This window comes from Symphalangus syndactylus, chromosome 8 (genome assembly GCF_028878055.3).
Source record: "Symphalangus syndactylus isolate Jambi chromosome 8, NHGRI_mSymSyn1-v2.1_pri, whole genome shotgun sequence".
NCBI lineage: Eukaryota > Metazoa > Chordata > Mammalia > Primates > Hylobatidae > Symphalangus > Symphalangus syndactylus.
Genome location: NC_072430.2, coordinates 100,017,737 through 100,044,860, shown reverse-complemented (window position 1 = coordinate 100,044,860; position 27,124 = coordinate 100,017,737). Strand labels below are relative to the sequence as shown.

Sequence of the window (27,124 nt, the reverse complement as noted above, 5' to 3'; positions counted from 1 at the left end):
ATGGAATAAATTATTTTTAACTATAATCACCCCACAGTGCTACAGTACACTAGAATTTATTTCTTTTATGTACCTGAAGTTTTGCATTTGTTAACCAGCCTCTCCCTATTGCCCCACCTCACCTTTCCCAGCCTCTAGTTACCACTATTTTACTCTCTACTTCTATGAGGTAAACTTTTTTTAGCTTCCACATATTACTGAGAATGTGTGGTATTTATCTTTCCATGCCTAGCTTATTTTATGATGATCCTTTTAAGAGTAACTTTTCTACCTACCCATAGGCTCTCTTTCGGACAGTAGCAATGATGGTGCCTGACTATGCCATGATTGCTGAAATAGTCCTGTACTCCTGTGGGTTTGTCACTGCTCGGCCACTGTCTGTAAAAATTGTGGCTACGTATCGCTTGTGTTCAGAGCAGCTGTCATCTCAACATCACTACGACTATGGAATGAGAGCCGTGAAGTCAGTTCTTACTGCTGCTGGGAATCTGAAGGTAGAGAACACAATATTTCTTACTTGTAAATTTCCAGCCTAATGGGTCTTCACAAAATTCCAATAACTTGTTGGTTTCATTAATTGATTGAAAAAAATCAATTATGACACCAAAAATGTATTATCTTGTACACATGAAAAAATAAATTTTATAATGATCTGTAAAACCTTGCACATGTAATTCTTAGTGATTCGAGTTCTGTTTCATTAACGGGGTACTGCCAAGGAATAAAATTGCTTACTCCTGAGAAATGTTTTAAATACTTTCAGTCTATATAAACATATAAACAAATATAGCATTAAATGAAATAAGTATAATTAATATAAACAAAAGACTCTAAATATTGTCACTTATTATAATTACACAATTGCAGCCAACTGTGGACTAGCAGTAATAGATCTGCACTATGTTGTTTACCTTCAAAATGGTCTTAATTGTAACTGTAATATATGAAAGCCCAAATACTTTAAGCTTTGGTTGACTTTTCACTGAGAGTATATTGTAGAACCATGAAATCTAACTCTACATTAGTTAGTTCTTTATGAAATCAGATAGGCTTAGTTAATAGCAAAATGCGACCTTGGAGCTTGCAAAATTTTCACATTCATGATTTGTAGAAGATGCAGATTTTAAATTATATCCCATGTGATTAAGAACAATAGGATGCATTTTTATCTTCCATAATAATGTTATCAAGAATTCTGATATATAGTGGTGATATTCTATTTCACATTAGCCTGACATAACTTCAAGTCATTGTTTGTTGCAATAAACAAAAGGGACTAGAGGCAACCATTTGTATCAAGTTGGCATGTCAGGACTAGATTGTGGTCAGATAAGGGGAAGGATAATGCATTGTCCTAGTGTATGTCATCACTGAAATCTTGACTATGGAATTGAGCTATTAAAGTTATGCAGCAAATGAATCCTGCAAATGAATCCTATCATTCTTTTTCAAAGCTAATATAGAATTGTTGAATGTTTTGGCCTGAATATTTTGAAGCTTGTTTCTATTTTAGCAAGAAACAATTTGAGCATTTGCTTTAAAATAACAGCCTCTCAAAGAACAAAAGAGACTTCTGACACTTCATAATTGATGTGCAGTTGGATTGATCCAAAAACAAAATCCAGATCAACAGGACATGCTCTGTCATTGGGGAACTCAAGTTTCAGAGACGGACTCTGACTGCCAGGCATCACACACTTTGAAAGGCTGAAGCTAATTAAGTGGGAACATGGCATTTATTAGGCAGAGAGATTCTAGAGAAAAGGGAGAGGGTTCTGGAAAATTATATGCATGGTGGTAGGAGAAGCTTTGGAGTGAGATGTTGAATAATGTATTAAAGTTGGAAGAAATAATTCTGAGTTTGGATTTTTGTTAATTCATGTGAACATTATTATAGGTATGAGTAACAAGTTCAAAGTTCAACCAGATTTGTAGTAAACTTTGGGTACACCACAAATGTTTTGGAATCTAATGTGAATTTTCTTAAACACACTTTATTAAACTAACTCAGCGCGTGACCAGCCATCTCCACTCTCTCTGTGGAACTTGCTAACACGTGGCGTTCTGGGTGTGCAGCCAGCAGCATCCCTTGCTCTGCCCTTCCACTTCGGCTTCTGTCAGATGAGCTGCATTCCTTACTCAGAGCCGGTTTGCTTGTTCTTGAACCTTTTTGAAGCCACTTGGACACGTTACTGTTATTGTGTCATCTAACTGCATGGTGTGAAAACTGATGATATATAAGCATAGAAGGAATTTTTTTCCTGTGAAAACTAAGTTCATGTTTAAGAAAGATTCAATAAAGATGAAATGCTAAAATTTTAACTTTGAATAAGATGTTGATAAGAAGTGTGCACATGTACCCTAAAACCTAAAGTATAATAATAAAAAAAAAATCAGGATGATGCACTTAAATTGTATTACAAGTATCTTTGAAGAGCATTGGCCTCTTTAAAAAACAAAAACAGAACACAACAAGATAGAATAGATGATGTGTTATTGATGCTTTTGGAAAAAAAAAATTGTGCCTAACTGTGTACTCAGAGAAAAGGCCTTGGCATCAAAATATGGGCAAATTAGTGAATGTTTATGTTTTAAATGTAAATGCATCTTTTCAAAATGATTGCCCACTTTTAATAATTTTCATTTGACCAGTCTACTGCTAGTCGTGAATACATGTAGAGAACAAGCAAGTTCTACCCAATCTAAGGGATGGCAGCTGCCAAACTATATTCATGTTAATACCTCTTTACTTAGCATATCTGTGAAAAGGTAGTTAGTTTAACCTGGATTTTTATTATAAACTAGTAAAAAAAAAATACAACAAGTTTAAATGTCAGTTTCTAAAGTTCGTAACAATCCAATATAATGAAAAAAGAGCTTCATTTGTTTAAACTGAGTACAGGGTCTGTAGGTTTGTGTGTATGCGAACACGAAGGGAGTGGGTGCTCTTAGCAGATGCAGATATCATCATGAGTGTATTTTTTTTTAGCTGAAATATCCAAATGAAAATGAAGAAATTTTATTGCTTAGATCTATCATTGATGTAAATCTGCCAAAATTTTTATCCCATGATTTACCACTCTTTGAGGTAAGAACATTCATTATCCCAATGTATCAAAACTCTTATAATAATGTATTTATCACATGTCTAAGGTTGTGAAGCTCCCACTATGGAAAACAATGACACAGTACAGAGAAACATAGATAATTCCATATTTTATTTGAAGTGTGTTTAGCTAGCTTTGTCACTTTGAGAACTTTCAACAACTTGGGATTCTAAAATAGTACTTTTAAGTTTGTTACTGCAGAAAATAATGAGCACATGAAAGTTACAAAATATTTGCCTGTAAATTCCACTAGAATGTAGGCTCCGTAAAGAAAAATAATTGGTCTAACACACCACTGAATCCCTAGCACATTATAGATATAGTAAATGTGTGTTCAACTAATGACTGAAGAAATAAAATAGATAAATATGCTTAATTTCCTTAAATGAGATGACTTTTATGAAATTGTTTTTTATGATAACATAAGAACTAAGCTTAATAATCTTATTATAATTTATGAGTAATTGAGAGGAGGTATTAGAATAATGGTTAAAATTTTCATAATATCCTTTGGTGTCATTCTTTTCCTCTTCTCCATACCAGGTAGAAGAACTCAGAGGGGTAGTGAGTGCCTCCTAAATGTTAGATGTTGGACTAACTTATGCCGTCTTGGAATTCAGGCAGTTAGCTTGCAGTGTGTTACATATTTCCAGATATAGGAATCTAGTTTCAGTCTTCTGCATATAGTTATCCCGTTTTCCTAGCACTGAAGATATTGTTATGTCATGGGGAAGGGGAGAAGAGATGCTGTTGCTAGTATTGTCCAGTGTCATTAGCTACCGATGGCAACCATGTCTCATCATTATGAAAAGAGCTTTGCTTAGTATTTAGAGTTGACATGCAAATATATTATGGAGCAAATCAACAAGGAAAGAGTTCAGATTTTCTCCCTAAAGTTTTCCCTTAATTTGTTTAGTACTAGTGCACTGTACAGATTTTCCAGGAGTAAAAGCTATGTTTATTTTCAGAATATGGAAATACACCTCACTAGATGTATTGTCATGCAGTTGTATATTCATTCAGCAAACATTTATTAAGCAGTATTTCTCAAGCGGAGGTGAGGAGTGAAGTCCGCTTGCTTCTACGCTGCCATTTTTGAACTAGAAGTCAGGACTCCAACTTTTTAACTTAAAAATAACATGAAACTAAATGTAAAACCTCAAGCTCTAAAATTTCTAGCAGAAAACCTTTGTGACTTTGTGTTAGACAAAGATTACTTAAGTACAATACCAAAAAACACAATCCATAAAAGAATACATTGACAAAATTGAAAAAAAAAACTACTCTTTGAAAGACACGTGAGAAAATGAAAGACAAGATCAGGAAAAATATAAACATATGGCCTAAGCACAGGTAAAGAAGTTACTCATTGGAAAATACAAATCGAGGCCGGGCGCGGTGGCTCACGCTTGTAATCCCAGCACTTTGGGAGGCCGAGGCGGGCGGATCACGAGGTCAGGAGATCGAGACCACGGTGAAACCCTGTCTCTACTAAAAAATACAAAAAAAATTAGCCGGGCGCGGTGGCGGGCGCCTGTAGTCCCAGCTACTCGGAGAGGCTGAGGCAGGAGAATGGCGTGAACCCAGGAGGCGGAGCTTGCAGTGAGCCGAGATTGCGCCACTGCACTCCAGCCTGGGCAACAGAGCGAGACTCCGTCTCAAAAAAAAAAAAAAAAGAAAAAAGAAAGAAAATACAAATCGAAACCATAACAAAATAACACTGCACAGCATGGCTAAAATTTAAAAGATGGATCATACCTAATAGTGGAACTTTTATACATGGCTGGTGGAACATGACATAGTACAACCACTTTAGAAAACAGTTAAGCAGTTTCTTAAAATGTTTAACACCTATCCACCATATTCAGGTATTCCATGTCTCAGTATTCACCCAAGGGAAATGAAAGCATTTGTTCATACAAATTCACACACAAATGTTTGTAGTCACTTTATTTGTAGTAGCCTAAAACTGGAACAATGAAAATGCACATCAATAGGTGAATAGATTTAAAAACTGTAGCACTTTGTTACAGTGGAATATTACTCAGCAAAAAAAAAGAATGAACTATTGATACCTGCTGTGACATGTATGAATCTCAAAATATTTATGCCATGTGAAAGAAGCCAGAGGGAAAAAGTAGTATGCATATGGTCTAATTTTATTTATATTAAAGTCTGGACAATGCAAATAAAAATAGTAACCAAAAACAGATCAGTGGCAATCGGGGGTTGGAGGTAGGAGGCAGCAAGGAGAGGAGGGAAGGAGGATTACAAAAGGTTACAGGAAACTTTTTAAGAGTGATGGATATCTTAATTATCTTGGTTATTTTGACGGTTTTACTTATGAATTTTTATACTTTAAAATATTGCCACCTATAGTCCCAGCTACCCAGGAGGCTGATGTGGGGGATGGCTTGAGCCTGGGAGGTGGAGGCTGCAGTGAGCCATGATCGTGCCACTGCACTCCAGCCTGGGCAACAGAGCCAGACCCTGTCTCAAACCAAAACAAAAACTGTTTGCAAAACGAACATCGTAAGAATCACAATTTAAAAATTAAAAAAAAGAAAAAAATACATGTTTGTGTATGTGAACTATTCCTCTATAAAGCTGTTAAAAATATCGTTGAACTATTATTGTCTAATGGCCCTATTTCCATCAATAGAAAATATGTGTATTTAATATAAATATATAAAATGTAAGTCCTTCAAATCATCTATCATCAGGGAATTACTTCGGATTTGTTTCCTGGGGTAAAATTACCAAAACCAGATTACAATGATTTGCTGGCAGCTATCAAAGACAATTGTGCCTCCATGAATTTGCAAATGACCGCATTCTTTTCTGAGAAGATTCTTCAAGTATATGAAATGATGATTGTGCGTCATGGTTTTATGATTGTTGGAGAACCATTTGGAGGAAAAACTAGTGCATATCGTGTCTTAGCTGGAGCACTAAATGATATATGTGAAAAGGTAAGTATATTATTAATGCATTAATTTATTTATAATTGACTTTGTGCAAGGTAGAATGTACCATTATTTTAAAAGATGGTTTCAATGTGGCAACTTAAAATCATGAGAAAAATGAGTCAAAGAGAAAATAAAGTTTTAGAAAAGTAAAATGAAGCAAATAGGAAGTTCAGCATATAAAGGGTATGCCACAAACTTGCTTTCAACCTTTTATTTCTTTTTTAAATTATTAAAGTAATACATGTCTCTTGTAGAAAAAAGTCTGAAAACGGAAAAATCTGAAGGTTTTCCTATAATACTTTCAGAGGAGTCTTCTTTATTTTCTAGATAGATTTGTAATGCAAGCTTCTGTTATTGGCTGATAGTGGTATTGAATTGAAATGTGTGTGTGTGCATATGTGCACACATATATAATGACACATTCAGAATTCTTATACACATCACATTTTGATTGACTTTGAAATGCTGAAGGAGTGGGGCTGTTTTAAATACTTCAACTAATATTGCATTTTTATTTACCTCTCCTTATAGATATTTCAACTAGTTTTCACTTTATAAATTTCAATGTTCATATCCTGTATGAGGTTTGTGATGATTATATCTTTACTTGAAGAGTCTCCCCTTCAATCAATATGAAATTACTTACTTTTCTGTTATTTGTTGTGATCTACTTTGTCTAATTTCTTTTTTTTCTTTTTTTTTTTTTTTTTATTTTTTATTTTTTATTTTTTTATTATACTTTAGGGTTTTAGGGTACATGTGCACAATGTGTAGGTTTGTTACATATGTATCCATGTGCCATGTTGATTTCCTGCACCCATTAACTCGTCATTTAGCATTAGGTGTATCCCCTAATGCTGTCCCTCCCCCCTCCCGGCACCCCACAACAGTCCCAGGAGCGTGATGTTCCCCTTCCTGTGTCCATGAGTTCTCATTGTTCAATTCCCACCTATGAGTGAGAACATGCGGTGTTTGGTTTTTTGTCCTTGCGATAGTTTACTGAGAATGATGTTTTCCAGTTTCATCCATGTCCCTACAAAGGACACGAACTCATCATTTTTTATGGCTGCATAGTATTCCATGGTGTATATGTGCCACATTTTCTTAATCCAGTCTATCGTTGTTGGACATTTGGGTTGGTTCCAACTCTTTGCTATTGTGAATAGTGCCGCAATAAACATACGTGTGCATGTGTCTTTATAGCAGCATGATTTATAGACCTTTGGGTATATACCCAGTAATGGGATGGCTGGGTCAAATGGTATTTCTAGTTCTAGATCCCTGAGGAATCGCCACACTGACTTCCACAATGGTTGAACTAGTTTACAGTCCCACCAACAGTGTAAAAGTGTTCCTATTTCTCCACATCCTCTCCAGCACCTGTTGTTTCCTGATTTTTTAATGATGGCCATTCTAACTGGTGTGAGATGGTATCTCATTGTGGTTTTGATTTGCATTTCTCTGATGGCCAGTGATGAGGAGCATTTCTTCATGTGTTTTTTGGCTGCATAAATGTCTTCTTTTGAGAAGTGTCTGTTCATGTCCTCTGCCCACTTTTTGATGGGGTTGTTTGTTTTTTTCTTGTAAATTTGTTTGAGTTCATTGTAGATTCTGGATATTAGCCCTTTGTCAGATGAGTAGGTTGCAAAAATTTTCTCCCATTGTGTAGGTTGCCTGTTCACTCTGATGATAGTTTCTTTTGCTGTGCAGAAGCTCTTTAGTTTAATGAGATCCCATTTGTCGATTTTGGCTTTTGTTGCCATTGCTTTTGGTGTTTTAGACATGAAGTCCTTGCCCACGCCTATGTCCTGAATGGTATTGCCTAGGTTTTCTTGTAGGATTTTAATGGTTTTAGGTCTAACATGTAAGTCTTTAATCCATCTTGAATTAATTTTTGTATAAGGTGTAAGGAAGGGATCCAGTTGCAGCTTTCTACATATGGCTAGCCAGTTTTCCCAGCACCATTTATTAAATAGGGAATCCTTTCCCCATTTCTTGTTTTTGTCAGGTTTGTCAAAGATCAGATAGTTGTAGCTATGCGGCATCATTTCTGAGGGCTCTGTTCTGTTCCATTGATCTATGTCTCTGTTGTGGTACCAGTACCATGCTGTTTTGGTTACTGTAGCCTTGTAGTATAATTTAAAGTCAGATAGTGTGATGCCTCCAGCTTTGTTCTTTTGGCTTAGGATTGACTTGGCGATGCGGGCTCTTTTTTGGTTCCATATGAACTTTAAAGTAGTTTTTTCCAATTCTGTGAAGAAAGTCATTGGTAGCTTGATGGGGATGGCATTGAATCTATAAATTACCTTGGGCAGTATGGCCATTTTCACGATATTGATTCTTCCAACCCATGAGCATGGAATGTTCTTCCATTTGTTTGTATCCTCTTTTATTTCATTGAGCAGTGGTTTGTAGTTCTCCTTGAAGAGGTCCTTCACATCCCTTGTAAGTTGGATTCCTAGGTATTTTATTCTCTTTGAAGCAATTGTGAATGGGAGTTCACTCACGATTTGGCTCTCTGTTTGTCTGTTATTGGTGTACAAGAATGCTTGTGATTTTTGTACATTAATTTTGTATCCTGAGACTTTGCTGAAGTTGCTTATCAGCTTAAGGAGATTTTGGGCTGAGATAATGGGGTTTTCTAGATATACAATCATGTCATCTGCAAACAGGGACAATTTGACTTCCTCTTTTCCTAATTGAATACCCTTTATTTCCTTCTCCTGCCTGATTGCTCTGGCCAGAACTTCCAGCACTATGTTGAATAGGAGCGGTGAGAGAGGGCATCCCTGTCTTGTGCCAGTTTTCAGAGGGAATGCTTCCAGTTTTTGCCCATTCAGTATGATATTGGCTGTGGGTTTGTCATAGATTGCTCTTATTATTTTGAGATACGTCCCATCAATACCTAATTTATTGAGAGTTTTTAGCATGAAGAGTTGTTGAATTTTGTCAAAGGCCTTTTCTGCATCTATTGAGATAATCATGTGGTTTTTGTCTTTGGTTCTGTTTATATGCTGGATTACATTTATTGATTTGCGTATGTTGAACCAGCCTTGCATCCCAGGGATGAAGCCCACTTGATCATGGTGGATAAGCTTTTTGATGTGCTGCTGGACTCGGTTTGCCAGTATTTTATTGAGGATTTTTGCATCAATGTTCATCAAGGATATTGGTCTGAAATTCTCTTTTTTGGTTATGTCTCTGCCAGGTTTTGGTATCAGGACGATGCTGGCTTCGTAAAATGTGTTAGGGAGGATTCCCTCTTTTTCTATCGATTGGAATAGTTTCAGAAGGAATGGTACCAGTTCCTCCTTGTACCTCTGGTAGAATTCAGCTGTGAATCCATCAGGTCCTGGACTCTTTTTGGTTGGTAAGCTATTGATTATTGCCACAATTTCAGAACCTGTTATTGGTCTATTCAGGGATTCAACTTCTTCCTGGTTTAGTCTTGGGAGGGTGTATTTGTCGAGGAATTTATCCATTTCTTCTAGATTTTCTAGTTTATTTGCATAGAGGTGTTTGTAGTATTCTCTGATGGTAGATTGTATTTCTGTGGAATTGGTGGTGATATCCCCTTTTTCGTTTTTTATTGCATCTATTTGATTCTTCTCTCTTTTCTTCTTTATTAGTCTTGCTAGCGGTCCATCAATTTTGTTGATCTTTTCAAAAAACCAGCTCCTGGATTCATTAATTTTTTGAAGGGTTTTTTGTGTCTCTATTTCCTTCAGTTCTGCTCTGATTTTAGTTATTTCTAGCCTTCTGCTAGCTTTTGAATGTGTTTGCTCTTGCTTTTCTAGTTCTTTTAATTGTGATGTTAGGGTGTCAATTTTGGATCTTTCCTGCTTTCTCTTGTGGGCATTTAGTGCTATAAATTTCCCTCTACACACTGCTTTGAACGTGTCCCAGAGATTCTGGTATGTTGTGTCTTTGTTCTCGTTGGTTTCAAAGAACATCTTTATTTCTGCCTTCATTTCATTATGTACCCAATAGTCATTCAGGAGCAGGTTGTTCAGTTTCCATGTAGTTGAGCGGTTTTGACTGAGTTTCTTAATCCTGAGTTCTAGTTTGATTGCACTGTGGTCTGAGAGACAGTTTGTTATAATCTCTGTTCTTTTACATTTGCTGAGAAGAGCTTTACTTCCAACTATGTGGTCAATTTTGGAATAGGTGTGGTGTGGTGCTGAAAAAAATGTATATTCTGTTGATTTGGGGTGGAGAGTTCTGTAGATGTCTATTAGGTCCACTTTATGTAGAGCTGAGTTCAATTCCTGGATATCCTTGTTAACTTTCTGTCTCGTTGATCTGTCTAATGCTGACAGTGGGGTGTTAAAATCTCCCATTATTATTGTGCGGGAGTTTAAGTCCCTTTGTAGGTCACTGAGGACTTGCTTTATGAATCTGGGTGCTCCTGTGTTGGGTGCATATATATTTAGGATAGTTAGCTCTTCTTGTTGAATTGATCCCTTTACCATTATGTAATGGCCTTCTTTGTCTCTTTTGATCTTTGTTGGTTTAAAGTCTATTTTATCAGAGACTAGGATTGCAACCCCTGCCTTTTTTTTGTTTTCCAGTTGCTTGATAGATCTTCCTCCATCCTTTTATTTTGAGTCTATGTGTGTCTCTGCACGTGAGATGGGTTTCCTGAATACAGCACACTGATGGGTCCTGACTCCTTATCCAGTTTGCCAGTCTGTGTCTTTTGATTGGAGCATTTAGCCCATTTACATTTAACGTGAATATTGTTATGTGTGAATCTGATCCTGTCATTATGATGTTAGTTGGTTATTTTGCTCGTTAGTTGCTATAGTTTCTTCCTAGCCTCGATGGTCTTTACAATTTGGCATGTTTTTGCAGGGGCTGGTACCAGTTATTCCTTTCCATGTTTAGTGCTTCCTTCAGGAGCTCTTTTAGGGCAGGCCTGGTGGTGACAAAATCACTCAGCGTTTGCTTGTCTGTAAAGTATTTTATTTCTCCTTCACTTATGAAGCTTAGTTTGGCGGGATAGGAAATTCTGGGTTGAAAATTCTTTTCTTTAAGAATGTTGAATATCGGCCCCCACTCTCTTCTGGCTTGTAGAGTTTCTGCTGAGAGATCAGCTGTTAGTCTGATGGGCTTCCCTTTGTGGGTAACCCGACCTTTCTCTCTGGCTGCCCTTAACATTTTTTCCTTCATTTCAACTTTGGTGAATCTGACAATTATGTGTCTTGGAGTTGCCCTTCTCGAGGAGTATCTTTGTGGCGTTCTCTGTATTTCCTGAATCTGAATGCTGGCCTGCCTTGCTAGATTGGGGAAGTTCTCCTGGATAATATCTTGCAGAGTGTTTTCCAACTTGGTTCCATTCTCCCCATCATTTTCAGGTACACCAATCAGACGTAGGTTTGGTCTTTTCACATAGTCCCAAATTTCTTGGAGGCTTTGTTCATTTCTTTTTATTCTTTTTTCTCTAAACTTCCCTTCTCTCTTCATTTCATTCATTTCATCTTCTATCAGCGATACCCTTTCTTCCAGTTGATCGCATCTGCTACTGAGGCTTCTGCATTCTTCGCGTAGTTCTCGAAACTTGGCTTTCAGCTCCATCATCTCCTTTAAGCCCTTCTCTCCATTGGTTATTCTAGTTATCCATTCTTCTAGTTTTTTTTCAAAGTTTTTAACTTCTTTGCTATTGTTTTGAATTTCCTCTCATAGCTCAGAGTAGTTTGATCGTCTGAAGCCTTCTTCTCTCAACTCATCAAAGTCATCCTCCATCCAGCTTTGTTCCGTTGCTGGTGAGGAACTGCGTTCCTTTGGAGGAGGAGAGGTGCTCTGTTTTTTAGAGTTTCCAGTTTTTTTGGTCTGTTTTTTCCCCATCTTTGTGGTTTTGTCTACTTTTTGTCTTCGATGATGGTGATGTACAGATGGGTTTTTGGTGTGGATGTCCTTTCTGTTTGTTAATTTTCCTTCTACCAGACAAGACCCTCAGCTGCAGGTCTGTTGGAGTTTACTAGAGGTCCACTCCAGACCCTGTTTGGCTGGGTGTCAGCACCAGTGGCTGCAGAACAGCGGATTTTCCTGAGACCACAAATTCAGCTGTCTGATAGTTCCTCTGAAAGTTTTGTCTCAGAGGAGTACCCGGTTGAATGAGGTGTCAGTCTGTCCCTACTGGTGGGGTGCCTCCCAGTTAGGCTGTTCAGGGGTGAGGGACCCACTTTAGGAGGCAGTCTGTCCGTTCTCAGATCTCCAGCTGCGTGCTGGGAGAACCACTACTCACTTCAAAGCTGTCAGTCAGACAGGGACATTTAAGGCTGTGGAGGTTCTCGCTGAGTTTTTGGTTGTCTGTGCCCTGCCCCCAGAGGTGGAGCCTACAGAGGCAGGCAGGCCTCCTTGAGCTGTGGTGGGCTCCACCCAGTTCGAGCTTCCTGGCTGCTTTGTTTACCTAAGCAAGCCTGGGCAATGGCGGGCGCCCCTCCCCCAGCCTCGCTGCCGCCTTGCAGCTTGATCTCAGACTGCTGTGCTAGCAATCAGCAAGACTCTGTGGGCATAGGACCCTCCGAGCCAGGTGCGGGACACAATCTCCTAGTGTGCCGTTTTCCAGGCCCGTTGGAAAAGCGCAGTATTAGGACGGGACTGACCCGATATTCCAGGTGCCGTCTGTTTCCCCTTTCTTTGACTAGGAAAGGGAACTCCCTGACCCCTTGCGCTTCCCGAGTGAGGCAATGCCTCGCCCTGCTTCGGCTCGCGCACAGTGCGCTTCACCGACTGTCCTGAACCCACTGTTAGGCGCTCCCTAAGTGAGATGAAACCGGTACCTCAAGCAGAAATGCAGAAATCACCCGTCTTCTGTGTCGCTGGGGCTGGGAGCTGGAGACCGGAGCCTACTTTGTCTAATTTCAATATTGCTACCCCTACTTTCTCCCTGTATGTATATTTGCCCATGTCATTAATTATATCCTTGGGTGTCACTGTGATTTACTTTCTATAGAGAATAAATAGCTTGACTTTTGTTTTCTACAGGTCAGTGGTCTTTATCGTTTCAAAGATAAGTTTAAAATCGTTTGTATTTATTATACAAACTGGTATGCTACCTATTCCTGCCATCTGTTTCTTCTGCTTTTACACTTCATGCTATTTTGTTTCTTTACTTCCCTTCTCTTTTTTCTTCCATTTTTCCACTTCTTGTCTTCTGCATTCTTTATCTTATTTATGGCTCATTTGTATTTTTCCTGTTTTGTTATTGTTGTAGGAACTGATCTTTTATATATATACATATATAAAATAAAGTCTCCAAAAGAACCCAACAGGTCACTGCTCAAAGAGTAGAAGGTGATGAAGATATGAGCATGTATTTTGGTCCACTTGTAAAGTCTAAATGGCTCATTACCAGGGAATTCTAAGGGTGACATTGTGATTATGTCATAGGGCAGTCTTCCTTAGCCAACCAAGCTATAGCTTCACACTAGCCTTGCTGCATTTAGGATAAAAACTTTTCTTTGGTGACAGCAACTTTGTTCTGATTAAGAAGATAATAGAGATTTCTTATACTTCTTAATTTAGGAAGATACATTGTTATCGCCTTCCTGGGCACACAAAAGAAAGCAAAGATGTTGAGCTTGTTTTATTGTTTAAGATTACTATTCTGGGCCGGACGCAGTGGCTCACGCCTGTAATCCCAGCATTTTGGGAGGCTGAGGTGGGCGGATCACAAGGTCAGGAGATTGAGACCATCCTGGCTAACATGGTGAAACCCTTTCTCTACTAAAAATACAAAAATTAGCCAGGCGTGGTGGCAGGCGCCTGTAGTCCCAGCTTCTCGGGAAGCTGAGGCAGGAGAATGTCGTGAACCCGGGAGGCGGAGCTTGCAGTGAACCGAGATCGCACCACTGCGCTCTAGCCTGGGCGACAGAGCGAGAAGATTACTATTCTGCCGGGAGTAGTGGCTCATTCCTGTAATCTTGGCCCTTTGGGAGGCCAAGGCAGGCGGATCACTTGAGTCCAGGAGTCCTAGACCAGCCTGGATAACATGGCGAAACCCTGTTTCTACTTTTAAAAAAACACAAAAACTTAGCTGGGCGTGGTGGCATGTGCCATGTGTAGTCCCAGCTACTCAGGAGGCTGAGGTGAGAGGACCACTTGAGCCCAGGAGGTTGCAGTGAGCCTAGATTGCGCCACTGCACTCCAGCCTGGGCGACAGAGTGAGAGCCTGTCTCAAAATAAAAAAGAAAAAAAAAGGTTAATATTCTGACTTTTTTTTTTTTTTCAGTTTGATAGTTTGTGTCCCAAGCTCGGGAGTGCCAGGCAGAAGGCAATGTTAGAAAGAGTTGAACTTGTTATGTTTTTATATATAAAAAAAAATGATTGCCAATAGGTGGAGCACAGAGGATTTTTAGGGGAGTGAAAGTGTTCTGTATGGTACTATAATGGGGGATAATGATACTATCACACTTGGCAAAACCCATATAATTATGCAACACAAAGAGTGAACTCTTAGTGTAAACTATGGACTTTAGTTAATAGTAATGCATTAATATGAATTCATCAGCCGTAACAATGTACCACACCAATTCAAGATGTTAATAATAAGGAAAACCGTTGTGTGGGTAGTGGAGAGAGTATCTGGAATCTTTGTACTTTCTGCTCAATTCTTCTGTAAACATTTTTTTAAAAAGCCAGTTAATTAAAAAAAAGATTATGTCCAAAGGACATTAATATCTCTTGTAATGCCATAGACCAGCTTTCAGGGTTTGGGGTAAAATTGATAATTTACCAACATTAACTTTTTCACTCCACAGGAAATAGACATTTCTCTATATTTAGATCTTTTAATTTTCTCTCAGAGGTTGTTTTGTAGCAGGGGTCAGCAAATTACAGTACATGGGCCAAATTCAGCCCCAAGCCTTTTTTCTTAATGCCAGTAAACTTAGAATAGTGTTAACATTTTAAACATTTGTTAATTAAAAAAAGAAAACATAGAAGAATATGTGGCAGACCGTATGAAACTTGCAAAGCCTATAATATTTACCATCTTATCCTTTACAGAAGAATTTGCCAACCCACTTCGTAGTTTAAGATATGTAGATCTTGCACAACATTTGCTAATTTCTTCCTAAGTATTTTGTGAGCTTTTAAATACTATTGTGAATTTATTTTATTTTATTTTTCAATCGTTCATTAGCATTGTGTATAGATAATATAATTGATTTTATATATTGACCTTGTATGCTGGAACCTTGTCAAATTCACTACTTACTTCTAATACTTTCTTTGTAGATTCCTTAGGATTTTCTATATGCACAATAATGCTTTCTATGAATAAAGACAGTATTCTTTGCATAAATAAATGTTTTTTTTTTCATTAAGGGGCTAATGGAAGAAAACAAAGTTCAAATAACTGTTTTAAATCCTAAGTCTGTCACCATGGGCCAACTGTATGGACAGTTTGATTTAGTGTCCCATGAATGGTCCGATGGGGTCCTTGCTGTCAGTTTTAGAGCATTTGCCTCTTCAGTGGTAAGTTCTAACACTTTCACATGCATATCTTAAAAGGTTAAGATATTTATTTCTGACCGATTTATGATTTTTTTTCAAACAAACTAATTGTATCTATAGATTAAGATATTTATTTAAAACACAGTACTGGACCTTCTGGCAGTATTTCTGTGAAGAAAAATGTCAGCACCTACAAAAATGCCAGAGACCAAGCTCCTTTACCCTGGAGGAATACAGAAGAGAGGGTAGGAAAAAAAAAGGACAGGGCAAAGTATTCTGGTTATTTTCTCCGAAGTGAGATGAACTAGAAATGAGAACATCTGAATGACATGAATCCTTTTGCCTCTTCAGTAATGTTCTTCCTCCACCCACTCTTTGGGCTGCTGCTATTGTCATGCCCGCTAATTGTTAGATATACGCCAATGCTTACAGAAGAAATTGCACACCATTGCACAATGATGTCTTAAAGTTCCCACACTTTTCCTTTAGCATATTAGGAAGAGAATGACTGCCTTGTGGAAAGCAGAGGAGGCAAGTGGTGTGCCAGCTGCTACTGGCTGTGAATGGAGAGTGGGCACTTACCTACTCCTGGCTTATTCTGCTGCCCACTCTCATGAAAAGAATCCACAGACCAATACATGTTAACTTGGTTGCCATATTTTAGCAGGTTCTGCAGAGAAAGTGATTATATGGGAGACAGCTTGCTAAAGCTGGTAGTATAGGAAAAGGGGCCTAGGCTCAGGACATTTAATTTGTTTATCAAATCATTCTTTTTATGAGTGTTTTCTTTCTTCTGACTACCATACATTCTAAACTTGATGCTGTCTACCCACTTAAGGACCTAGCAAAGCATGACTCATGAGTCAGGTAATAATGGATAAAACGTGAAATCTCAGCTCTGCTCTTATTGCTGGAAAGACCTTAGGCAATGAGTGACATAAAGACTGACTCATGGGGCAGAGATCTTGCCCAAAGTCAAGTGTTATAGTAATTTCAAGGATAAAAGAAATTGTGGGCACAGCTGAAGCAGACAGAGGTCTGGAACCCTTGATGTGGCATCTTAGGTCGTCTCTTGCCACAGTGGAGGCACTCTGGCTCAGAATGAGAAATGAAGTCACTAGATAATATGTACAATTATATTATTTACACAGAACTAATCATGACATACCTCTATTTTATGCTTACAGCTTACATTACATTTTTCAGGAAGCTGTGTCCCACAAATACTGAGTCTCAGGGAGTTTAAGTAGTTCACCTGAAGTCCACAGCTCATAAGTAGTAGAGTCAAATGAGGTCCTTGAGACTGTGAAGCCCAAGGTCTCGCCATTGCACAGTAGTGTTTCCCAAAGTGATGCATAACAGACATGGGAAGCCCACAGCAGAAGAGGAAGTTGATCTCAAGATGATCACCGAGCTGTGGCTCTTCGTTGCTTCCTGAACACAGCTAGAACTGGCCTCTGAGTGTGGTTGTGGGGTGGCTTGAGCCTGAGACCCATTGTCTTATAGATTAATGCAGTTGGCTGCAGGGACTGAGAACGTGCTAATAGGGATTCAAATCCTTCACCACTTCAACTTGAACTCATATTTGCTGAAGGAAAAGCAAGTAATCATTGGTGTATACAAAAAAGGTTGAATTATAAGGATCTGAAAAGGACAATCAGTCTTTGTACACTCTGGCTAATACCTGGCTAGTCTTTCATATCTGTTGAGCATTTACTATATTCTGGACAATGTATACATATTTTCATATTTGTTATTATCATTGTGGGACTATGAATGTTATATTGGTTGTAGTTTTCTATACCATCAGGAAAGAGTTCAGCCCAAGTGGATGTGTATACGTGTATGCATGTGTGTAAATTCATTCAGTGAAGGGGATAAGAAATTTGGTTTAGCACACAAGGGTAATTAATTTGCATAAACATGATGCTATATAGAGCCAGATAATCTGCATAATTTTGTTTTTCCTATAAAGTATATATTTTTTTACTTATATTACTTTCTAAAACATGTTAATTTATTTGAGTTCAGAAACATTGATCAAGGGCCAGGTGCAGTGGCTCATGCCTGTAATCCCAGCACTTTGGGGGGGGGGGGCAAGGCAGGTGGATCTTGAGCTCAGGAGTTCAAGACCAGCCTGGGCAACATAGTGAAACCCCATCTGTACCACAAGAAATACAAAATTTAGCTGGGTGTGGTGGTGCGCACTCGTGGTCCTGGCTATTTGGGAGCTGAGGCGGAAGGATTGCTTGAGCCTGGGAGTCAAAGACTGCAATGAGCCATGATCACCCCACTCTGCCCTCCAGCCTGGACAACAGAGTGAGACCCTGAAAAAAAGAAAAGAAAGAGAAAGAAAGGAAGGAAGGATGGAAGGGAGGGAGGGAGGAAAGAAAGAAGGAAGGAAGGAAGCAAGGGAGAAAGAATCTTAAAATAACATATGTCTGTCTTGTCCATGGCATATGTAGTATAGGCTTCTTTAGTGATACATATTATATACATCTGTGCACACACACACACACACACACACACACGTAGTAATCTTTATTCAACAAGTGCCTTGACATTTTCATGACGAAATTAATCCTAGTACTTATATTTTAAAATTTTGAAATAATATTATTGAACTGTTTCCTTATATTATCATGATTACGTTTTTGCCCTGTGTTCACATATGCATGAAACAGACTCCAGATAGGAAATGGTTAATTTTTGATGGCCCAGTAGATGCAGTGTGGATTGAGAATATGAACACTGTGCTGGATGACAACAAGAAGCTATGTCTGATGAGTGGGGAGATTATTCAGATGCCACCACAAATGAATCTAATTTTTGAGCCAATGGATTTAGAAGTTGCTTCCCCTGCCACTGTAAGTTCTCCATTTTGACATCTTTTTATAAATTATAAAATGTTATGAATGCATGTATTTGCTTAGTACCTTTGACTTTAAACAAAAAATATTAGAATTTCTTTTAAGAGCAATCTGTGATTCTCAAAGTACGGACATATCTGTTGACATACCTTGACAAATTTAGTGGTCAGGATGTTTTCCTCTTGGTTTAGGACTATTTGGTAAAATCAGACACAAAAATCGACATCATGAAATTATATAATATTAAGCTTCCCCCCCATCCCACCCCGCCAAGACTTTGCTGAAGATTATAAGAAACAGAGGTGCCAAATCATATTTATTTTATAAGCATTATTGCCTTGATGGTAACCAATTATGGCTTTCCAGGTTTCCAGATGTGGCATGATTTACATGGAGCCTCACATGTTAGGCTGGAGACCACTGATGTTGTCCTGGGTGAATCTGTTACCTGCATCAGTCAGTGTTATTCAAAAGGAATTTATAATGGGCTTATTTGACAGAATCGTCCCTGTTTCGGTTGAATTTATTAGAAAGCATACAAAGGTAAGGCAAATGAGAATTTTAAGATTAAAAAATAAATGGAAAACTCAAATTAGACTTACATATCAATTTTAATGTGTTTTTATTATCAGCTAAGAGATACTAAATCAAAACCTTTTTCTGATTAAATTAAAAATTTAAATTAGAATTCATACAATTCACTAAAAATATTTCAAATGAGGTATATTGGTGCTACTCTTTTCTCTCTAAAAAAAAGAGAACTCAAGTCCCACATAACCATGTCAAAATGTTATTTCTTTTTTCTGATGGGCTATTGCATTTTAAATAATTTCCATTATTACAATATTATTTATTATCCAAAGTTCCTAAAATAAGCCAGTCAGTCCATGATAGAAGGACTGGAAAGAGGTCTCAAAGTAGGTAAATTCATTTTTCTTTCTTTCTTTCAGTACACACTGGGGAGGGGAAGAGGAGGGAGGGGAGATGGTGGGAGGAAGGGGGGATGGTGGGAGGGAGGAAAATGACAAGGAAATGGGAATCTCCTGCCTCTGAGAGTTGATGAGCTTCAGCGAGGCTCTTAAACTCTCTCCAGCTGGAAATGACAGAGCAAGAATGTTTAATTTCTGCTTTGGGAGATGCTGACCAAAGGTCCTTTAGAATGACTTTGGCCCTGGAGCAAATGTAGGGAAATAGGGTGGATAGTTCTCTTGATGTTGAAGATATAACAAAAAATCTTGAGGCAGAAGTTTAGCTCAAGGTACAGATTTGGAAAATGGACTTTAAAACCATGTTAATGTAGATTACCTAAAGAAAAAATCCAGAGAAAAAAGAAGAGAGCAAGGGATGGAATCACAGGTACATGAGTGACTTAGACAAAAGAGAGGAAAGAGGGAAGAACATCTGAAGGAAGTGACGTATCTTCCACCCTGCTCTTTCAAGAAGTTTGGCTGTAACTGAAATACGTTGTAGATATGAAGTAATCATGTTTCAAAAACAGTTAACATGTATGAACTGAGGTCATAATAAAATAAGCTTCAGGGCCTTTATGGGTTTTTTTTCTAGCATCGTCAGAGAATTTAGATAATACAAATAATAAATGAATTTTCTATATAACTGAAACATCCTTTCTGTAGGAAAGCATGAAACTTACAATGCAAGCTTTTTAAAATGTGCTGTGCACTTCTGTTATCTCTTGAAGAAATTATGAATGCCTGTTATTTACTATGTAGTAATAAGTATCTGTTTTATTTGTAATGATAACTATTTGTATTTTAGTGTTGCATCAGTAATACTTAGTCCCACACTTAGAAACTCAGCTGTCATTTCTGATGTTTCTACTGGGGGTGGCAACTGAACATGAAGTCACCTGCCTCTAATCTTCAGGGAATCTGTTTCAGAAAGTTAATTTTTACTTGTTAATCACCAAACAGTGTGACTTTGGCAATTGGAAAAGAGCTGCGTGGGGAGAAGACAAACGCCTATGAGAACTTGCTATATGCTGCATGGTTCTAGGAGCATTACACGTTATTTCATTTATTTTATAAACTATCATGGTGGCAAACAAAAGAGTAAAGTGCACGACAAGTTCAGCACTCCAGCAAGGTTTCTGAGGGCTCCAAGACTTGGAATTGTATTTCATAGTGATGAGTTTACTATGAGTATTGCTGTGGCTTATACATATGCTCTAAAATGGATTTTACTTATTAAGCATTTTAGATATACAAATTAACTGCCTTCTCTGAAATTTTTTTAGTGTTTTTATTTGTAAAATTAGTATACCATGGAATCCATATCTTAAATTAACTATACATGTAACAGCAATTTTTTAAAATTTGAGAATCGATATGAAAGGTTAAAGAGTACACATTACCTAAATGTAACATCCAGTTCTCCCAAGTGAATTGTAATAATAGTACCCACTCATAGATAGTATGAATTTAAAATTATTACTACCTGTTAAATGAGCTTAATAAATATTAGCTGAGGCTATTTTAGCTAGTACCTAGTTTAAATTGTTTAGTCATTTTTCTTACTGACTTCAGGAATTATCTCCTACTTCTGATACAAATTTGGTCCGATCCTTAATGAATCTAATAGACTGTTTTATGGATGATTTTGCTGATGAAGTCAAACTAAAGGAGAGAAATGATCGAGAAACTTACTCGTTGCTTGAGGTAAGGTCCATTGCCTTCTGCATCCTGCTACAGAAAGACAGGTATCTACTGCTTTCCCCAAAGCTTCCTAATTTATGAAACTCATTTTGCCCCTGAAGTTGGAGACTAGTCAACGGGCGGTAGCTGAAGAGTGAGCAAAGAGCCAGGCTCCAAATTCTGAGTGCTGGTGGGGAAGCTTCTTGACTGGCAGTCATGATGCATCATGAGGTTTGGGCGGAGCCCAGTGATCACCTCATATCTGCTACTGAAATCTCAGGTCGTTTGACCAGCCTTAGAAATGATCCATTCCCAAAATGTCAGTGACCATTTTGGCAACGAGATTTACCTCCTTTCCAAACTATAATAATTTATTGCTTTTTTTCCCTTGATTTTTCTTCCTTTTTTCATGAGATATAAATTATTTGTGTGTGTGTGTGTGTGTGTGTACGTGTGTGTATAAATATATATTTGGATTAAGGAAAGCAAGAAAATAGGTAACCAATAAACCAGTTTTTAAAATGGGAATAAAAATATCAGTAGACTTTGGATTTTTTAATGAAAATATTACTGCATTACTCGTGGTAGCACTTCTACTGTGGTCAATATGGTACTTGCTTAACTTATGTGTTTTAAAAGAAATTAATTTTTAATTTAGTGTTAAATGGTTTCTGGAGAGAAAGTCTGTGAGTAAACTAGAAGTAGGTGAATAGGGTTGAAGTAGAGTCCAGAACTTTCATGAGCGTAGTCCAGAATCTCTTGGCTTTGTACTTGATAAAAGACCTTGTTTTAAACAAGCAAACAGGCTTCCTACCTTATTGGTAGGTCTTGTCTTCTACCCTGTGTCCTCTTTTTGAGTCTGGAAAGAAGAAAGCTAGTCTCTTTTGCTTGCAGAATTGCAATTCTAGTTTACACACTTAATGCTCAGGTATTACAAATAAAATAATTTAAATTTGTTCTTCTTAAAGTAAACCCACCATATCAAAATTTAAATAGAAAATGGATATGTAGGTTATTTGCCTTATTAAAGTGTGCCTTAATACCTTAATAATAAGTTATTTCTATGTTCCTTTTAATATCAAGCTGCTGTCATGTGTTGAAAATATGAGATTTACTAGATTAATCATTCTGAAGTTTCACTATGGCCAGAATGTATACTTTGTTTTTTATTATCTTCTCTAAGATTTTACAAGACATGCGATTTTATTTTTAAAAACCCTTATGATTACAAAATCCTGAGATGACCTACTAATATATTTGAGCTTACGTGTTTCCTTTCAGAGATACTAATCTGGCTGATCTGATATGTAAGCTTCAAGGACAGATTAAAATTATTCTTTAATTATTCTTAATCTTCTCATCTTTCCAATGCAGGGCATTTTTCTGTTTTCATTGATCTGGTCCGTTGGTGCTTCTTGTACAGATGATGATCGGTTGAAATTTAATAAGATTCTTCGAGAACTAATGGAAGGTCCAATTTCAGATCAAACTCGAAATACGTTTAAATTACAGAGTGGTACTGAGCAAACATCCTCAAAGGCACTAACTGTCCCATTTCCTGAACAAGGAACAATTTATGATTATCAATTTGTCACTGAGGTAAGAGTTCTGAAGCAAGATTTGCAGCTGCCAGCCTGGCAGAGTCCCCTCTCTGACACATAGCATATAATGGCCCTGTGGCCACCTTCATCATCACTATTTACCTTAAGAGACAGCATAGAATAGAGGAAGATGTACTGGCTTGAAGTCAGACAGCTCTAGGTTTGAGTCCTAGTAAAGTCACTTGCTTTCTGTATAGCCATGGACTAGTTGATTTCTCTGAACATAGTTTTTTCCGATGATACTATGAGATAATAATATCTAATGGACCAGTTGCACTCATTAAATAGAATCACACCAGGCACATACTGTTTAAGGACAGCTGTTAGAAGTTCATGGTGCATGTTAGTATACTAGGCACTAAGAAGTCCTGTAGGAATCCAGCTGGTATAATCTTAATTCAGTGCTTCCCAAACGGATTCGAAAATAAAACTTGGGTGGTAGTGGTTTTTGTATAACACCTCCCACAAGTATTGTACTGAGGACCAAGTTTAGGAATATATATTATTTAAATATATATAGATTTAAGTACAATTGGGATCATACCACATTCCCAATGGGCAGCTTTATATCCTTCTTGTTTTCTTAATAATGAGAACAGCTTTCCCTTTCACTAATGTTTCTTCAGTAAACTTGCTTTCTAAAGTCAATTCCTACCCTTGGACATTGGACTGTTTTTGTTGTTTTTAGATTCTCACTTTTATAAGTACTACTTTGGTAAATATTCTTAGATACAAGTCATCGGGTACATATCTGATTATATCCTTAAGATAAATTTCTAGAAAAGGCATTACTGTATTGCTTTTTGAATTTTTATGGTTCTTGCAATGTATTGCTATGTCACCCCAAAAGGCGCGACTGTGCCCAACACAGATATTTTTACTTTATTTAATTTCAAATTACTGATAATACCCTGCATTTTCAGGGTAGTTTACAGTTTATTAAGCTTTCTGCAGTTATTTCCATTTGATTTTTCAACACCTTGGTGAAGTGGAAAGGATAAGATTATTTTGCAAGTTTTGCCATTGAGGAAATGGGGCTCAGAGATTTAATGTGATTGTCCCAGGATCACACAACCTCTAAATAACAGTACATTTCAGCGTTTCCGATTCTTTTTTTTTGGGGGGGGGGGAACTGAGTCTCGCTCTGTTGCCCAGGTTGGAGTGCAGTAGCATGATCTTGGCTCACTGCAAGCTCCGCCTCCTGGGTTCACGCCATTCTCCTGCCTCAGCCTCCCAAGTAGCTGGGACTACAGGCGCCTGCCACCACGCCCTGCTAATTTTTTGTATTTTTAGTAGAGACGGGTTTTCACCGTGTTAGCCAGGATGGTCTCGATCTTCTGACCTTGTGATCGGCCCACTTTGGCCTCCCAAAGTGCTGGGATTACAGGCGTGAGCCACCGCACCTGGCCAGGTTTTCTGATTCTTAATGGTTCCTTTCCTATACAGTATCAAAAGACACATGTTTGAAAAGATTATCAAGAATTTGGGAAAGGCATTATTTTCTTCATTGGTTCTAGAAATATTTCTTTATAATACAATTTTCAGACTGATGTGAATTTAACACCCCGAAAAAAAAAATTCTCTGCTGTACGCACAGCCTTGTACCTGAAGATACAAGAATGAATAAAGCACAGTGCTACCCTCAGTGAGTTCATAACCTCTTCAGATGACAGTCATGTGCCATTCTAGCCCAAGGAGTGCCATGCATCAAAGCTCGGGCCCAGGGAAGCGGGGGGAGACCAGCAGGTGCATCAGTGAGGCCTGGTTGTGAAGGAAGGTTGGGTCCGAATTCTGATGTACTTTGAATGACCAAGAATTTAGATTTTATTCTGCAAGAAGGGTGGTGGTGTTTTTCTAAGAAGACAGAGCTACCATGATATTCTTGAATGTTTTTGTTATAAACACTGTCATAGCAAATTAAAATTTTAGTTCTCAAGCTAATTGGATGCAAAGATGTGGCACAATGTTAACTCATAATAATAATCTCATATTAAGAAATCTTGCCTGTTCTAGAGATCTGTTACACAGCAGTGTGAACACAGTTAACACTACTGAACTGTACACCTAAAAATTGTTAAGGGTAAATTTTATATATTTTTTTCTATACGTTTTTTAAAAAGAAACTTTGCCTGCAATGATAAGCTAATGTTATAAATACTGTTATAAAAGTCAAGCAATATGCAGCTTATCTTCTAGGGAGAAAAAATTCTATACTGGTTAACATTTATTGAGTAAAGTTCTTTACTCTTTAGCCCATTGGTTAGTTTAATTTTCTCAATGCCATTAAATAATCTAACATTTGGCCACAATAATTGATTATTAGGTTGGCATAAGCAGTGATTTCAGAGCGTCAAAAAACCACAGTATTGCCATTTCATTTGTATTCATGTAAAAGCTAGTTTCTCCTTAATTTACACGTACAATTTAACCTTCAAACTGAGTGTTAAGTGTCTTAAAGGATAAAGCAAATGTATACATATCAGGGTTTGTTGGTCTTAGTCTTTTCTACAATGGCACAGGAGTATAGAGCTTTTTAAAGTATTTTTTAACATTCATTACTTGGTTGTTTATTATAAACAGGGAATAGGAAAATGGGAACCATGGATAAAGAAATTGAAAGAAGCTCCTCCAATTCCTAAAGATGTAATGTTTAATGAAATCATTGTGCCAACTCTGGACACAATTCGATACTCTGCACTAATGGAATTGCTGACCACCCATCAAAAGCCTTCAATATTTGTAGGACCAACAGGAACTGGGAAGAGTGTTTACATTATGGTAAGTACTGCAGAAATCTACGTATTAAACTGTGTGTAATCTTCCTAAGAATGTTAGTTTTTGAAATAGCAGGCAAATAATTTTTTAAAAATACTCAAGTACTTTGATGTTTGAACTGCAGAGAATTTTTGAAAAATTGCCTACTTATTTTTGTTTGTTTTAGCCAAAACGTCAAGAAGTAATAATTGTGTATTTATTTTCGAAAGTTGATTAATGATATGATGCCATTTTATACCATTAAATTGTTGTCCCATTTATTTTGATATTTTAATAAGAATTGCTTGTTCCACATGAGAGTTTCATACCTCTTGAAAAGTGTGTTTTAGTTACACTTGATATTTTCTAAGTTATTTTATATCTGAAGGATTATTATGTAGTAACAAGACTGATTTTCCTTAATGATGTCTGGAATTGGCTGTTAGTTAAGATAATGCTAGATGCTGTAATAGAAAATGCCGCAGTCTCAGTAGCTTATGCAGCCTGTGGAGGAGAATGAAGATACTTTTGAGGGCCCCTCTTCGATTGTAGGTTCCAGTTAATTCACATTCTCCCACAGTACCTGTTTCTAGTTCTTTATTGACTTTAACATTACATCTTACAATCTTTCTGAAATGTATTTGGCAATATAGTTACATAGCCATCCTAGTATTTATTGAATAATCTCTTTCACAAAAGATTGGAATGACATCTCTCATAAACTAAATGCTTGCATGTATGGGAGTATCCAAGAGGAGGCAGAGATACATTTTCACTGAGAATTTAAATCAAGGAGTGTTTTTGGTCTGGATTAAAAAAAAAAAACAACTAAAAGCGTACAGAAAGCTGAGAGATTTATCTAAGATATCACCATGGGTCAGGGAATGAAGATTTAACATGATTGAAGGCAGTGGTTAGAGGAAAATGCAAGCCTTTTGTCATTTATACCTTCATCAATTTCGGCCCGGGCAATAAAGTGCCTAGGCATAAAAACATTACTTTTCACAAACTTTGGAACTTACTTTTGTAATCTGCTTTTAAAACTAATATTGTAAATATTTTTCAATTTCATTATTCTTCTACAAATCTACTCTTGTAGATTTAAGGGTATTGTAGTATTTGATTCTATAATTTTATGATAATTGATTCAAATCCCTAATTTTTCTAACATTTTGCTTTAGAAATAAGATTGCAGGCCAGGCGCAATGGCTCACGCCTGTAATCCCAGCACTTTGGGAGGCCAAGGCGGGGGGATCAGTAGGAGATCAAGACCATCCTGGCTAACACGGTGAAACCCTGTGTCTATTAAAAATACAAAAACAAGCAAACAAAAAATGTAGCCGGGCGTGGTGGCGGGCGCCTGTAGTCCCAACTACTCGGGTGGCTGAGGCAGGAGAATCGCTTGAACCCGGAAGGTGGAGCTTGCAGTGAGCCGAGATGGCGCCACTGCACGCCAGCGTGGGCGACAGAGTGAGACTCCGTCTCAAAAAAAAAAATTAAAAAAAAAAGAAAGAAGATTGCAATGGACGTTTTTATAGCCAAGTCTTTGTTCTTATCTTTGCTTATTTGTTTAGGAAAATATCCTCAGATTCCTGGACATGGAATTGTTGACTTTTTTGATGAATATTAAGTTGCTCCTCATAGAGGTTATTGTCCGCCATGCCCTTCGGGGGGATTTCATTGCCCCAATTAAGAGTTAGTTGTATTGTA

The 27,124-nt window shown here is 37.6% G+C and overlaps 1 protein-coding gene across 1 annotated transcript in view; it reads left to right on the top strand.

The window, feature by feature from the left end:
- DNAH7 (dynein axonemal heavy chain 7) overlaps positions 1 to 27,124 on the top strand; it is a 380,869-nt gene that overhangs the window by 217,808 nt on the left and 135,937 nt on the right. Inside the window, exons 30-38 of the mRNA XM_055290080.2 lie at positions 282 to 494; positions 2,990 to 3,088; positions 5,831 to 6,079; positions 15,410 to 15,559; positions 18,223 to 18,405; positions 18,775 to 18,951; positions 20,952 to 21,083; positions 22,434 to 22,658; positions 25,241 to 25,438. Of these exons, the coding sequence (XP_055146055.1) occupies positions 282 to 494; positions 2,990 to 3,088; positions 5,831 to 6,079; positions 15,410 to 15,559; positions 18,223 to 18,405; positions 18,775 to 18,951; positions 20,952 to 21,083; positions 22,434 to 22,658; positions 25,241 to 25,438 (1,626 nt within the window). The remainder of the gene's footprint in view (positions 1 to 281; positions 495 to 2,989; positions 3,089 to 5,830; positions 6,080 to 15,409; positions 15,560 to 18,222; positions 18,406 to 18,774; positions 18,952 to 20,951; positions 21,084 to 22,433; positions 22,659 to 25,240; positions 25,439 to 27,124) is intronic.